Source organism: Pongo abelii, chromosome 7 (assembly GCF_028885655.2).
Source record: "Pongo abelii isolate AG06213 chromosome 7, NHGRI_mPonAbe1-v2.0_pri, whole genome shotgun sequence".
NCBI lineage: Eukaryota > Metazoa > Chordata > Mammalia > Primates > Hominidae > Pongo > Pongo abelii.
Window position 1 is genome coordinate 136,876,740 of NC_071992.2, and position 16,717 is coordinate 136,893,456.

At 40.6% G+C, this 16,717-nt stretch overlaps 1 protein-coding gene across 2 annotated transcripts in view; it reads right to left on the reverse strand.

The window, feature by feature from the left end:
* Window positions 1-16,717, reverse strand: part of SNTB1 (syntrophin beta 1) — a 286,774-nt gene that overhangs the window by 92,607 nt on the left and 177,450 nt on the right. For both annotated transcript variants that reach the window (XM_024250977.3, XM_063726798.1), the window contains exon 3: window positions 15,513-15,720. In XM_024250977.3, coding sequence (XP_024106745.1) covers window positions 15,513-15,720 — 208 coding nt within the window. The remainder of the gene's footprint in view (window positions 1-15,512; window positions 15,721-16,717) is intronic.

The window sequence follows — 16,717 nt, forward strand, 5'->3', positions numbered from 1 at the left end:
CTGGTGCACAGGCATGTGCTCACTCATAAAACCAACAGTGCTCTGGCAGATAATGGTGTGGAACAAGCTTGTCCAACCCATGGCCCATGGGCCACATGTGGCCCGGGACAGCTTTGAATGTGGCCCAACACAAATTTGTGTTGAAAACATTATGAGTTTTTTTGCAATTTTTAAAAGCTCATTAGCTATCGTTAGTGTTAGTGTATTTTATGTGTGGGCCAAGACAATTCTTCTTCTAATGTGGCCCAGGAAAGCCAAAAGATTGGACACCCCTGGTGTAGAATCAGTGAGCTCTTAGCATGTTAAAGGCAGTAAGGAATATAAAATCACTCTATAAAGCACCAAGCAAATATTTAATTTTGCTATTATAACTTGTGTGGTTCTTAGAGTTGGGACACCAAGGAAGAATATTTTTGTGGAATGAGAAACTGGAGTGTTCACTTCTAAATCCACTTTGGTATCATACATAAAGCTCTAGGCTGTATTTCACAAAAGCAATTTGCTACATCTGTCTAATTTTTTAAAAGAAAGATAATCCACAGATTTATAAATACTGGGTGAAGACTGAATTGATATGTAAAACTCACTAGAACGAGTGCTAAGGTAGAATAGAACACCTATCTGACCCAGTGGTGGGGACTCAAAAAATGCTGTTGAATTATTTTCCAAAGGAACTTATGGCACTGGGCTTCCTCATACATTTTGGATGAGGTGTTTTGTTGGTCAGCCTTGGTTGGCATAATAGCATGTCCAACCTCGCTCCATACTCAGAACTCACCTCCAGATCCCTAGCTCTGAGACCGGAGGTCTCCTTAGAATAGGTACAAGGTGATCAGTTAAGCCAAACAGGGTGAAAGTGAAAAAGAGAGAGAAAATACATTTGGACTAAGGGGGATGCCCACGTGACTGTAAAGTAGATTTTCATATACTGCCTTTGAAGGTGATTCCAAAGAAGAATTCTAAAACTGCAATACAGCAGCAAACGAGTGAAGGTACAACTGCCTAAGGGTGTTGCTAAGAAAGGGCAGTATCACCTGAATATATATATATATTTAGTACTCTAGCCACCTAAGATTAATGGCTATTCTTAAACAAGACCATGCCTTTTGCGTCTTTAAGCCTTTGCACATACTATTTCTGCAACCCGGAAAGTCTTTCTCTACCTGATTTTTAAGATTCAGTTTAAGAGCTTTCTTAACCTCCTAGTCCAAGTGAGCTGATTTCTTCCTTTGAGCCCCCACTGATTTAATATGGAAATAAATTATAGCGTGCACAGGTCTGTATTTGAAATTCTTAGGTTCCTTGTTGGTCTTCCTCATTTGTTTGTGAGTTCCCCGAGAACATCTTTGTATCTCCAGTTCACTGCCTCACCTATTATAAACAATTATCTAAAATTAATTTCCTTGTCTCTTACATTCATATTGCCCATTCTCTTTATCAGCACATATCACAATCTGAATTGTTTGTTTTCTTACAAATTATCTACCTCCCCTGCTGAAAGTAAGCTCCAGTGCAGCAAGGAACTTGTCTGACGTGTCACCATCATAGTCCCAGTACTTTCACTTGCTTGGCATATTGTATGTGCTCAATAGTTACTTACAGAATGAATGAATTATAGGTGCTGAATAGTGTTTATCAAATGGATAAGAAAATGACTAGTTATATATTTGTTTTTTTAAAAAATCACTTGATTATTTATAAGCAAAAAGATGTTCAATCCCTAAAAGATGAGGGATAAATAAAAAATAGATTTCTGTGACAGTTCCATTCTGGTTTCTGGCTGTTGGACGCTGGATGAAATTACCTTTCAACCCAGTTATTATTCAAGTTAAAGCCTTGAAGCTTGGCAAGGAGGAAAAACAATATGGTAAAAGGGCAGAGGGTGGAAAATCTAGAGCCGGGAGAAGTTGGTTTCCACATTTCTGAGGCCCATTTTCTCAGAAAAATATCAAGGTTCATGGTTAAGCTTCCAGAAACCTGTCTTTTTCAAATGCACCATAATAACTAGCAATTATGTTTAAGGTTCTAGTTTGTTAAAAGTTTAAATAGAAAAATGAGAAAACAATAAAATGCATATCTATGGGTTAGTTTCTACAGAAGCCATCAAGAACCCTAAAATTCCTAAAAATACTTCTTCCTTCAATTTCTGGTCTCTTGCAGTGAAAAGAAATACAGCAATTATGAATACATTATTTTATGCTTTTGTTGAAAGATCATTTTTATACTAATTTAAAATTGCCTTTTAAAATCAATTTTATATAAACTTTAGAAAGGTGTTCTTATAATTTACAGTTCATTAAATATGGAGTTACTTCTACAAGATTCATAATGGGGTATTGGTGAAAATTATACATATATATAGAGACAGAGAGTGAGAGAGAGAAAGAGAGAGATTTCATTTTCAGGGAACCTGGAAATGATTTACGTTAACTCTGACTTATGACCTATTTTCCAGACATGAAGTAATATGTTCTTTATTTCAGGACCTTGTGAAATTAGGCAGCAGGTCATCTATGATCCATTTGAAGCTTTTAAATCTTTCCCCTTTTGAAGACTATTCAGCCTGATTTTTCCCATCAGGCTCTCCTTGGAAACCCCATTTCACACTGTGCATTCTCCCTCCCTAATTTTGTCAGCACTATTGTTAAGTATTGATTTTGATTCTTTATTAAGCTCAGTTTTTACTCTACCATTTACGGTAGATCTTTGGCCTTCATGATTTAATACAGTTTTTACTCTGTGTGACCTTGAATGCTGATGACTTGCACTAATTTGTCATTGTGTTAAGGGCCAGTTTTGAAGTGTGGTCTGACACTCAGACCTGGAGGAGGCCCAGATAACCCCCTCTCTAGGCATGTCAGCATGGCTCTGCTGTCCTACCCTTGCATGAAGGCATAAAAGACACACATATTTTTGGAAAATGGCCTAAAAAGCCAAATGATGGTGTTGATGATGGAAGTTCTATGAAGATGATAGTTCTTTGCCAGAAAATAGAAGTTAGGGATAAATTAAAGAATAGAATATTGGATCAGTAGTTCTGAGCCATTTGGTAAATCAATATTTCAGTTAAAAAAGTCCAGTACAACTCATTTTTATTGCACTTAATAGAAGAAAGTGTGTGTGTGCACACACACACACATATAGTAGCATTCACAAATTTGGAGATTTCTAGAGGCCTCTATACAAACTCCATTCCAAAAATACTCCAAAAGTAACTGCTACTTTTCTAATAAGACATGCAAGCTAGAGAGCTGACTGCCCTCATCTGCTGGATTACATTTATTGGATGCTATGTGCTGGCGCTGTGCCAGCCATTATACAAAAACAATTTCAATTAAGTTGTATAAATTATCTTTTGCAGTAGGTATTAATGTCTTTTTTTTTACAGACACAAAAAGTGAGGATTAAATATTTTTTAAAAACTTGTCAAAAGTCACTCAACCAGTAAGTAACAAACTGGGGATTAAAATCCAGGTGGGTCTCCATGCAAAGCCCCTGCTCTTCCTTCTATAGTATGGTGTATTGCAACCTTCACTGCCCTTCCCTGCCTCCCACATTTTCATTCAATAAGTTCTTATTGCACTTATTTGACCCCAATTTTATTTCTAGGTTCTCCAAATTCACCTTAGCCAAAATGGTTGATGTTTGAATTCAACAGCTAATATACAGCCAGTTAAATTGTGCAGCACAACTCCCCCCACCCCCACCCCCCACACACACCAGGGATATTTTTGTGTTTTCAGCACCGACACTATTGACTTCAGGTTATCTTATGGTGTGTTGGGAGATCCAGGCACACAAAAGTGAATGTTTGCCTGAAACTTTGTAAAATACACAGACATGCCTACTGATGGAATCCTCTAGCACACTTTTTTTCCAATGCCTCTGATGAGAATCCAATTGGGTTAAAATGCATCTTCCTCCCTCCCTCCCTCCCTTCCTTCCTTCCTTCCCTCTCTTCCTCCCTCCCTCTTTCTCTTCTTTCCTCTCTTTTCTTTTCTTTCTTTTTTCTTTCTTTCTCTCCCTCTCCCTCTCTCTCTCCCTTCCCCAGGCTGGAGTGCAGTGGTGCAATCTCTGCTCACTGCAACCTCCACCTCCCGGGTTCAAGTGATTCTCCTGCCTCAGCCTCCCAAGTAGCTGGGATTACAGGCGCCCGACACCATGTCTGGCTAATTTTTGTATTTTTAGTAGAGATGAGGTTTCACAGTGTTGGCCAGGGTGGTCTCGAACTCCTGACCTCAGGTGATCCACGCGCCTTGGCCTCCCAAAGTTCTGGGATTACAGGCGTGAGCCACCATGCCTGGCCTTTATTCCCTCTTTCATGTCCACTAGTGGAGGTGCTACTGAGCAGGAAAGTGATCCTATAAGTGGACAGCTAACTAGGGAAAAGAAGATGCAGTAAAGTGTCTAGGGAATCTGCAACTGAGAAGATGCCAAGATTAGTTCACGGAAGATTTAGTCTGTTTGTATACAGAGCAGAGAATAAAAGAACAAGAAGTGAGAAATGGGAAGGTGGAGCGGTAGGGAAGGGAGGTCAGAGAGTACAATGAAGAGTACAGCCACATGTTTTGTGAGCCAAAATAAAGTATTAGATTGGTGCAAAAGTAATTGCATAATTAAAGTAATGGCAAAAACCACAATTACTTTCGCATCAACACAATAGTTCAACAAAGTATAGTAATAGGCATTATGAGTTATATTTCAGAAGCTTTTCAGAACAGAAGGAATGTGTCAATTCTACACAGGGCAAGAGAGAGCTTGGTCAATGGGTCACCGTGACCAGAAACCAACTATCATTCCATCTTCTTCCTCCTTTCATGCTCCCCAAGGTTTCACTCTTTCATTCTCTTTCTCATTTTTCCAGAGATCTCTTCCACGTTTTGACTCAGACCAGGTGCCTGGGTTTCCCTCCCTCCTCCCCGATCCCCAGCAAAGCCACTTTGAACAAATAATGTGAATTGTACCTCATTCCCAGAGAAAATGTGTTGCAGTGTCTACTCGCAACAGGGAATCATTTTCTGGCTAATATCACTGGTCCACCATCTCATGCATTTGACAAACGTTAAGTTGACCACTTACTATTTCCCAGACACTGTCTAGGCACTGGAGCTATAGAACTAAATAAGAAGCAGCCTCTTTCCTCGGCAGGGTTACAAGCTGCAGGGCCAAAACACATGGAGAAATATTTTAGGGCCTCTCTCTCTGAATCACTGTGATAAAGTGACTAATGTAATTCTGAGAGTCCTGCTTGGCCTCTCCAGCTCCGTAAAGATCTCTGTTTTCACCTTGATGCAGCCCATATGTAGATATGGATGTTCTTAAATCAGATACTAGAATTACAGCTTCACCTATATTTCTATCCCTAATTATAAATAAAATCAATATTTTAAAAACTTCACATTGACTGACTTGCTAAACCAGAAAATGAATTCAGCTTACAAACCTGAAAATACCAACTTGAGAGAGTTTCAGGATGGAAAATGAAATGTGTTCATTTGCATTGCATAGCAGCCCAGTACTATTGGAAGTAATAAAAAGCCCAAACCAAACATGTAAGGATGCAAAGAAACTCTGAAAATGATGTTTGAGAATTTCAAAGCATTAAAAAAAATAATTGTTCCATGATGTGAGGGACAAGGGAGCAAGTAAATGCCAACGTGAGTTATCAGAATGTGAATACAGCTGTAAATAAAAGTAAACGTCTAGGTGGTGGCTATAACCTTCAACATGTCACAGTACTAGCCATTATATTTAAGTCTGTCCCACCTAAAGGTCCCATATACCTAAAGGAATCCCTGCTGGAATTCCTTCCCTCATGGGAACACACCAGTGATTATAGTAGATATTGTTGGTCCCCTGCCAAAATTCCCTTTGTTAGGCCAGTGCACCCCAGCCTTACCTGACGTGCATGTTGACTGGTCACAGCTTAACCTTTTCCTTCTCTAGAGAATTGCCCTTGGCTGATGGGAATGGCCTCTCTACCTCTATGGGAGCCTACAGCCAATGGCTGCCTTATATGGGTGTACAAAGTCCTGGCTCCCTTGGCTTAGAGTGGGAGAGCTCTGTGCTGCTATTCCTACTCCTGAGCTTCAGTGGGATAAGGCTGAAACTAGATTTCAGCTAATACTACATTTCTGTGTACCTTCCTCTGCAGCCTAGCCTGCTTCACTCACTTCCTTACAGGTTTCTCCTAAGAGCCTCACTCAGTTGATTGCTCCCCAAGAATCTCCATCTCAGACTCTGCTTCTAAAGAATTTGGAGACATTGATCAATGTTAGGCCTCATGATCATTGTAAGGCTTAAAACTTCATGTGTTGCCTTGACATATTTGAGCCTCACATGGCTCCAAAAGCCTACTGGTGAGTTAACCTGGTTCCCTTGATATGCCTGCCACCCAGCTGGTTCTCTTATCAGCTGGACCAGCTACACTGCACCTAGTCCTCAACCTAGTGGGTTTTATTTCCCTAACAGCCTGTGAAATTATTCAAAGAATCCAATCACATCCTCCCCTGGGAACCAGGGCACACCTCATCCTCCTATTACTGAAAAATATGCTTCCCAGTGCTTCTGCTGTGTCACTCTGCTCCCTAGTGCAACCCCAATGTGGCCCTGCATGGCGTGCAGTGTCCTTCTCCCAGGCTGTGAGTATATGTGACTAATAAACTGCTGCTAATCTCATCTGTCCAATGCTGAGTAGAGTGTGTTCAGCCATCTCATCCTGTTTCACGTGGGGAATATCTCCCTTACCAGTGGGGCAAAGAGGAGGTGACCGGAAAAATCAAATAATAGAAATTAATAGGAAAATCATTGTGTTTTGACCAAAGTCAGGCAGCTTTTCTGGAACACATCTATTTCATAAAGAAAGGGCAATCCGTAATGCCCAATAAGATTAAAGTAGGTTCAACAGAGTCTGCTAGCCACGTGCATTAGTCTGTTTTGTGTTGCTATAACAGAGTACCTTAGTAATTTTTTGTTTGTTTGCTTTTTGAGACAGAGTCTTGCTCTGTCACCCAGGCTGGAGTGCAGTGGCGCAATCTTGGCTCACTGCAACCTCTGCCTCCGGGATTCAAGTGATTCTCCTGCCTCAGCCTCTTGATTAGCTGGGACTACAGGCGTGTGCCAACACACCTGGCTAATTTTTGTATTTTTAGTAGAGATGGGGTTTCACCATGTTGGCCAGGCTGGTCTTAAACTCCTGACCTCCAGTGATCCACCCATCTCAGCTTCCCAAAATGCTGGGATTACAGGCATGAACCACTGCACCCGCCTGACTAGGTAATTTATAAAGGAAAGACATTTATGTCTTATAGTTCTGGAGGCTGGGAAGTCCAAGGATGAGGGGCCTGCACCTGGTGAGGACCTTCTTGCTGTGTCATCCCATGGCAGAAGAAGCAAGGGCAAGGGAGCATGCACATGAGAGAGACTGGAAGGTGGTCAAGCATCCTTTTTATCAGGAGCCCAGTTCTGCAATAGCTAACTCACGCCCATGATAATGGCATTAATCCATTCATAAAGACAGAGCCCCAATGACCTAATCATCTCTTAAAGGTCCCATCAGTGCAACTCTGTTGCACTGTGGACTAAGTTTCTAACGCATGAACTTTGGGGACATATTCAAACCATAGCATTCCACACCTTCCCCCAAAAATTCATGTCCTCCTCACATGCAAAATATATTCATTCCATCCCAATAGTCCCAGAGTCTTAACTTGGTCCAGCACCAACTCAAAAGTCCAAAGTTCAGAGTCTCATCTACATCAGATATGAGTAAGACTCAAACTACAATTCATCCTGAGGCAAATTCCCTCCAGCTGTGAGTCTGTGAAATCAAAACAAGTTATCTACTTCTGAAATACAATGATAGGACAGGCATAGGATAGACATTCCTGTTCCAAAAGGGAGAAACAGGCAAGAAGAAAGGGGTACCTGGTCCCAGTTAAGTCCAACACACAAAAGGGAAAACAACATTAAGACTTAATGACGGAGAATGATCTCCTTTGACTCCATGTCTCAAATCCTAGGCACAATGGGACAGACGTGGGGCCTCCAGTGCCTGAGGCAGCCCTGCTGTCTGTGTGTGAACTAACAGGAAGTGGGCTGAAGTCATCCTTTTTCTCAGGAACCCACTTCTGAAATAACTAATCCATTCTTATGATAATGGCATTAATCCATTCATGAAGGCAGAGCTCTCTCAAGACCTCATCACCTCTTAAAGGTCCCAACTCTGTTGCATTAAGGACTAAGTTTCCAACACATGAACACTGGGGGGCACGTTCAAACCACAGTACCATGTGGCCAGGCACAAGGGGCTTTCTATCTCAAGTTCTATGGTTCTCTCCAAAGAGATTGAAGCAGGCCCATATGAAGTTGTATGAATCAGCCTACAAGAAATAAAATGTACACACCCCCCTCTCTTACATGGGCAGCTCTGATGTTTCCACTTTGGTGAGAACAATTCACTTTACTAAATTCAATTTACTAAATTCAGATGACTGTGAAGGCATGCAGAAAAGTGGGCATATTTCATACTGCCTCTGCCACCCACCTACTCACTCATCCCAATTTAAAATCTCTGATGTTTCATTTGAGAGAATAGATGATGGAGGCAATCTGAATGAAATTCATACTGGCACATTTAGTTTAAACACTTGTAGCAAAAGACTAATGGGAAGATTCCCAAGCTGCTGCCAGATTTTTTCTTAGTCTTGTTCCATCTCAGAGGTGATTCACTCAGGAACTTGATGACTCCCTTTTAAAGCAACACAACAGGACTATTAGCACTTAATTGCATTAACAGCCTGTGTTTTCTACCATAACCAATAGTCTTGATTTAGGGATGATGCAAGCCAGGGTAGCTTGGACAGTAGTTCTATTTCTATCTCTTATCAGATGGGAGTTCCCTCAGGTCAGAGACTATTTTCTCCCTGGAAGAAGCAGTGAGAAATTCTGACTTAGGTAATTTTTTTTAGGCAGATGGTGGGGCTGATATATATAGAGGCTCCAAAAATATCATTCTGTTAATTACACTGTCAAGATCTTGATTACAGCAGCCTGTTTTACTAGGGCCAGGGCTATTTTACATTCACACTGAGATTCTTCTAATGTAGGTGGGCAATGTAGCTAGAGAATGAAATCACTTGGTTGGTTCTAGTTACCTAGAATTTGGGGGGATGAGTAAGTTGCTATTATTGGAACTGAAAATTAATGGTGATCTAACAAATTATGTAAGAATATAGACTATAGTATATATATATATATAGAGAGAGAGAGATCAATATATATATTCACATAGATAAATAGGTAATTAGATAGGGATGAATAGATACAGGGAGGTAGACAGATTGAGAAATCTCTCAGTTCTGCCTTTGCACAGTAGTGCTGGGTAATAAAAATGACTGTGAAAGCTGAAACCACACTAAGCAATCTTAATCAGTTGGAAAAATTAGGATCATTACATGACCTTTTAAATTTTTTATCAAAATGTTAAAAACTGTCTTACTGTCAATTATATATGCATAGGGAGATGAAAAATAGAGCAAATGTTTGTTTAGTAATCTCTAATTTAAAACATTAGAAGGATTGAGGATTAAAGTGAAGAGCAGTTTGAACAGACCTTTTTGTCTTCTCCTCATCTAACTTATAATATAGAACAAGCATTTTTTTTTAATGCTTTGACAAATTGTCATCATCCTTTGTAAGTCTGGATCAGCTAGCAACATTTTATCCTTTGCACTTTCAATGATGTGAGCTATCTTTGAGAGTTTCTTTAATGTGAAGTTTTCACAAGTGTCACCTCCTCTGGGGCATCTTCATCCTTCGTCACAGCTACAGTCTTCACTTACAGGTTATAAGTTTACCTTCCCTAAGTTCTTCTGGTTGCTATCTTGAACAGTATCATTGTGAACATTTCCAAGGGCAGCTATTTCTGCTCTCATTCCATTTATGTTTGATGCAAATTTCATTTCCAGCATTACCACTTTTTGTACCTTTGCTGCACTGTCATGTTTCTGGGACAACTCCCTCTTTCTAGGATCTATTCTTGTGAAGTGTCATATGGATTTGTCACTGGGAGACAGGGAGGAAAGGTAGTTATCTCCTTTACTGTCTGTGTGTGAACTGATTAACAGAGGTGCCATGGCCTATCACTCATAGACTTTGAAAGAAGCGATGTGATTGGTCACCAGTCAGGATGTACATCTGCTAATTACATGGTGGGATTTGTGAACTGAAGACTTAGCAATGAGGTCTGTACTTATGAAATTACTCACAGTTAATATGCCTTGGTAGCAGAAATTTGAACCGTTTTGTTGAGAGACTGGCATATCTAATTAAATAATGATAACTGAAATTCATGGAGATGTGTGTGTGTGTGTGTGTGTGTGTGTGTGTGTGTGGGTATATAGAAATTGCCTTCCCCTAATCTGCCCTATGAAATATGATTTCAGTCTCTGTAGGACTATTCTTTGAACTTTTATAGTACAAAATTAGGAAGGAAGAGAAGGGAGGAGGATTACTATGTGGAAGATAAAAGAAGGAACCTAACCAGAGAGGTTCAGTTGATTGACATAGTCAAGAATGGAAGGACAGAAAGGAGAGAATCTCTTCTTGTTTTTCTTCTTTTAGAGTCATGAGAAGAACGGAAGCAGTTGAAGATATAGGATGAATACGGACAGGAGAGATGAGAAGATCTTGTAAGTGTCGCCCGGCCTGGGTATACAAATTTCCCTTATTTTCATAATTTTAAAGGATTTGAATTATCTTGGTATGTCTCTTAGCTCTGAAGCTGTGCTTTTGGTCTGCGATACTGCTCTAGATGGGATTGTTGGAGGCATTACTCATAAGGACAGATGTTTCCTGGGCCCCTTTATTAGCTCAGCTTAGTGGAAAGTGCTGGACTTTGGAGTTAGAAAGAGAAGCTCAAATTCTAAATCTACCACATACTAGAGGAGAGATCTTAGAAAAGTTACTCAAATACTACAAGTTTACCTCATTGGATTTGGATTATTTGAAGCATATTGCCCATAATAAGTATGAATTACCAACTTCCTTTTCTCCAGTAACACCATGGGGAGGCACAACTACATAAACGTTCCCATTTGAAAGAATACGAAATGGAAATGAATAAAGCTGATACCTGAACTTGCATCTCAGAGCTCCCAACTGGGCTTTTGTTTTGCTGTGTTGTGTTTTTGCATATTTAATCTACAAGAAATAGTTTGCAAACCGAGATAACAAGGGAAAGCAAAGGGAACGCCTGATGAACTGAACACAAAATATAACTCAACAATTCTGCTGTGTCCCTGTTTATTATTGTTTTTCTAAGTAGCAAGAGAGCCAGAACTTAGCTTGTTTTTCTCTTATCTGAAACGTAATGATAACTGTAAAAGGATTAGATGAACTAAGAAACAAAGATTGGGAAAAATGTGTTTGGGGCATGATGCGTTTTACAATTCACAGGAGTTAGTATTTATGGGTCATCTTGGGCCAAATAGGGGCTTGCAAGGAGTTAAAAGATTTGAGGTTGGCTGGGCGTGGTGGCTCACGCCTGTAATCCCAGGACTTTGGGAGGCTGACGTGGCCAGATCACCTGGGGTCAGGAGTTCGAGACCAGCCTGGCCAACAGAGCAAAACCCCATCTCTACTAAAACTACAAAAATTAGCTGGGTGTGGTGGCATGCGCCTGTAATTTCAGCTACTCGGGAGGCTGAGGTAGGAGAATTGCTTGAATCCGGAGGCAGAGGCTGCAGTGAGCCAACATCGCGCCACTGCACTCCAGCCTGGGAGACAGAGCGAGACTCCATCTCAAAGAAAAAAAAAAAGATTTGAGGCTAATATGGTCATGGGAAACGCTTTACATTGATGTGAATGACCCATCTACAGGCGACAGTGCTCACAGAGGGAAGCAGATCTTCCATAATTGATAGCCAGGTGCAGTGGCACACACCTGTAGTCCCAGTTACTTGGGAAGCTGAGGCAGGAGGATTGCTTGAGTCCAGGAGTTCCAGCCTGGGCAACATAGTGAGACCCCGTCTATTTAAAAAAAATCTTCCATAATCAAGTTCTAGTCAAGGTGTCAGGTCTGCTTGTCACTTTTCTCCAGGATGAACTCTCGCTTCACTTTAGATCAGTCTCTGGTCTTCCCCCCACTCCCCCAACAAGCTGTACTAACACAGGCTTTCCTTCTTTCTCCTCTCTTGGAGTGCAGGGAAATTTCTCCATTCACTCAAATCCCTGTCATTTCTCAAAAGCCATTCTTCAAGTCTCCTGACTATCTCATGAAGAAAAATAATGTTAATATTAAATTTTCCTCCTGTGTAGTGTTGAGGAGGTTTTAGGATTTGCACTAAATGGAATTTTAAAAAGGAAGTTGTTGTTTCATATTTTTTGAGTTCATATAAATGCCGCTTCTAAAAATTTGAAATTAAATTAAATATAATCTGTACAACCTTGTCACAGAGTGACTGTGATAAATTTACAAAATCAAAATATAACAATATAGGAAAAGACAAAGAACATCAATTTAAGATAAATTACAGCTAGATATATATAGGATCACATTTGATGTCTTTACAAATACCAAGCGAATTCATGATATTTGTGATAATATAAGAAAGGCATCGTATTAAGGATTTGCCATTCATTATAACATTTTGCTAAAAACCATTCATATATCTGCACACCAGGATTCAGTATTAATTATTTATTCAAAAAAATATAGTTTGGATTTGTTCCCTTAAACTTGATCTATGGTAATCTTCTGAGAAGTGTGAAAATGAAGGCAATAAAAGACATTCTTGCTTCTCATAATTATCCATGATCATTATTGCTCTTACAGATTCTCTGCATAATACCCTTAAGGAGACCTCTGGAACGATAATCTGAAATTACATCATAAGAACAATCATATGCTAAAAACAGGAAGAGCTTTATATGCACATTTATTGCTGTTCCATGAGAATGTCTAATAATATGTCTGCTAATAATTTGGGATAAGCAAAAGGCATGAGACAAATTATAGGTGAGAAAGAGTAACTTTTGGAAGATTTTTTAATTTCATGAATAATGGTAATGATTTTAAACATAGCTTGTGATTGAAGAGATGAGAGAAAAGTACCTTCAAGAATTAAGACCATCAGCTTGGTAGATGCAGGGTTGCATGTGTTGGCCAGCCTCCCTTTGCCCCTTCAGATCCAGTCTCTACCTTTCCCATCCTTCTCTGTACCCTGGAAGACTCACCTTAAGAGTACATCCATGGGGTTTCTTGCCTCTGGCTTCCAGCCAGCTTCAGCCCATAGAAGACACTAGCAGGGGGTCAGTGGGCAGGGGTTGGCAGGGGCTGCATTTCTCTTCCAAAGACCACAGCTGGTAGTGGGTGGCACTTTTCTACAGCTACAAGCCTCCCTAGTCTCAGGTAACTGCTGCTTCTCCTTGCCCTTTCTGGTCAAGGGATGGTAGTGGCCTCTTACTACTGTTGGCCCTGGAGTTCTTCTCTATCTCTTATTGGTTTGCCAAACCTCGGCTATACCTTATAAATTATTCCTGCATTAAATCCTTTCCAATGATCCCTTTCGACCTTCTCATCCATCTCCTGCCAGGATCCTGAAATATGTGCTATACCTCCAAGTCCACTCAGAACCTTAACCAAGTGAGAGCATTTTTCATCACAATCAGCTCCTTCTCTTGTTCTACAGTAAATGTTTGCTTTTGCTTCCCTTGTATCCATTCATTCTTTTTCTTGCACAGCACCTGATTTTTTCCATTAGAGAACCACCCCTCCTCATCTTCACTGAAAATGACTTAGGTGAGGCTGATTTCAGCACTAAGACTGAACAAATTATCCAAGTCAACCCAATTAGACTTATAATCTCAGGACTTGCATTGAAACAATTGGGGCAAAGAGGCCTTTCTTCACTGAGACAACCAGGAGCAAAGAAAACATAAGCCTGGAACCGTCAGGCCAACTAGAGAGGAAGCCTGGTAATAAACTAATGAAAGGACAGGGAAAGAAAGAGATGGAGACTTAGACCTAATACATTATTTAAGTCCCTGGATCCCACCATGCCTGAAGCTTATCTTTGGACATTGCAGTTATCAGAACCCGGGCATGCTCATTTTGCTCAAGCTAAATTGAGTTGAGTTTTCTGCCACTTGTAATTGAAAGATCCTTGACTATCAGGCCTTTTCCTAATAAAAACACATGCATTTGGAGAGAGTAGAAAGTGGGGAGTGATAGAGATGTGACTTTCAAAATTATATCAGCCATCCAGATTTATGGTCTTGTTTTCTTCAGGAACCCTAACACATAAACTCATGAAAGGCTACCGGTGGTTTGTGTTTATTATGAATTTGGATGCTCCTACCACCAGCATTGTCCCTTTCATTCTTTGAAATCTTTGAGAGATAGGACAATACCAAGCCCAACAACCCATTTGGTGTTAAATTTTTAGGCTAAGACCCATGCATGATCTGCTGCAAACAAAGAACAATGGTGTAAAACAGCTAAATGGTGTGTTCGAGTATTATTTCGAGTGCCATTTGACTGGGCCCTCTCAGATGACCGGGTTCTTTGGCAGGAAAGGTGTTATTGTGACATTCACTATTCCCATTTACTGTCTATTAGAAAGTGAGTCACTGGGAGGTCAGATTATTCCCAAAGTCCAGTGTTCCTGAGCACTCAAGGTCAACTTCAAGGGACAGCAATCATGTGTAAGGACAATGGCAAAGGCTCAATCCTTTGAAATAGAGAGAAAGAGTAACTCCCAAGAGATGGCCACAAAGTGAGTTTTACTATCTTTAACATATCACATAAGTTGGGAAAAAAAAAATCAGGGACTGTGTTAATATGACTCAAAGTCTTTTCCACAGCAGCTGTCCTCTCTGAGACAGAGGCTAAGTCTTTATTATCTTTTCACTCCCTTCCCCACTCCTGCCTAGCACTGTGCCTCACAAAAGTAGGTGCTCTTTAATGATGACATTAAAGAGTTGCTGGCTGAAGAGCATAAATAAAATATAAGGTAACATAAGAAAAGAGCCAGCATATAGTAATTGCTCAAGTAATTCTTGCTGTTATTTGTAAATGTATAATTGAATCATCTCAAAAGTGTCTGTGTTATTAACAAACAGGCTCATCAAAACCCACACAAACCCTTTTTAAACAGTAATTTTGACTTCCTTGCCTCCCAAAGCAACAGCTCTGTTCTGAGTTTGAGTTATTTTCCCTTCCCTTCATACATAGATATTAAAATCAAACTATTCCTCAACTCACTCAGTCATCCACCCAACAACCTGGACCCCGTGCAATTTGCCACGTTTGACTAAGTGCACGTAATCAAAGTTGATTAAGACAAAACCCCTGTGTAATGTAAAGGCCTGTAGCTAGCTGGAGAGGAATGAGAAATCCACACAGACTGTGAATGAGAGAATCAGCCTATGGAATGAGATCACTTTAGTGGTTATGAACGCTGGGGAATCTCGGGGAGGATGACTATTACAGAGGAAGGTATTTTCCTTACCTTTTCTGCAAGCCAGCCAAGATGCCTAATTTCTCGGCTCCCAGCAATGCCTGTTTTCCCCAGCTGCTCTCTGACCTCAGCAATCACTCGGGTCAGCAGGTCATTAACGTTGGAATGGATGGCACTGAACCATGCCTGGGCGGTGGCTGAGTCCTTGCTCCTTAGGATCACCGTGTGCTTAGCATCTGGAGAGTGGATTTCAAGCTGCCTAGAGGAGCACAGAGAGAAAGGTTAGAACCTGGCAGGTCCTGCTTCATCAAGATCTGGGTCACAAAGGTGAATTAATTCTTTACTCCTACTTTTAGACTTTGTCAGTTTCTCACGGGATGCCTTAATGGTCCTGCCATCCATTCATTCACTCATTAATTCATCCACGCATATTTACTGGGTGCCCAAGTACTGGTCTACATACTGGGAACACAGCTGTGCAACCACCAAATCACCTAAATTAAGGTTATCTGATTTTCTTGTTATTCAGCTGATTTGCTGATTAGTAGTATCATATTGAGACTTCCAAACTGTGATTTGATACTAATTTGCCTTACTTCTTAATTCACAGAGGATTTTAATAATATACTCACATCCTTGCTGCTGCTGGCAGGAAATAGATTGAAATATATCTAGCCACATGCTTAATCCTGCTGCTCAGTGTTAATCAATTGAGAATATATTAGAATCGAAGATGACCAAACTTTGCATCTTTTAGGAATTTTGTCTGCAGCACATTTAGCTTCCACTTAATCCTCAGACCCGTGGTGTAAAGGCGTGAATTGGCCTAGGAAGGGGTACAATGGGGAGAGAGATGCACTTAAAAGTATTCTATTTAAAGTCCAGGCCCACCACGCTGGCTCACGCCTGTAATCCCAGCACTTTGGAAGGCTGAGGTGGGCAGATCACCTGAGGTCAGGAGTTCAAGACCAGCCTGGCCAACATGGTGAAACCCCATCTCTACAAAAATACAGAAATTAGCCGGGCATGATGGTGGGTGCCTGTAACCCCAGCTACTTGGGAGGCTGAGACTGGAGAATTGCTTGAACCCGAGAGGCAGAGGTTGAAGTGAGCTGAGATCAAGCCATTGCACTCCAGCCTGGGTGACAGAGTAAGACTCGGTCTCAAATAAAATAAAATAAAAATAAAAGTCCAACACCAAACCTTATGCCAGAACCGTAATTGGATTACTGGAGAAACAGAGTGAGAGATCTGTA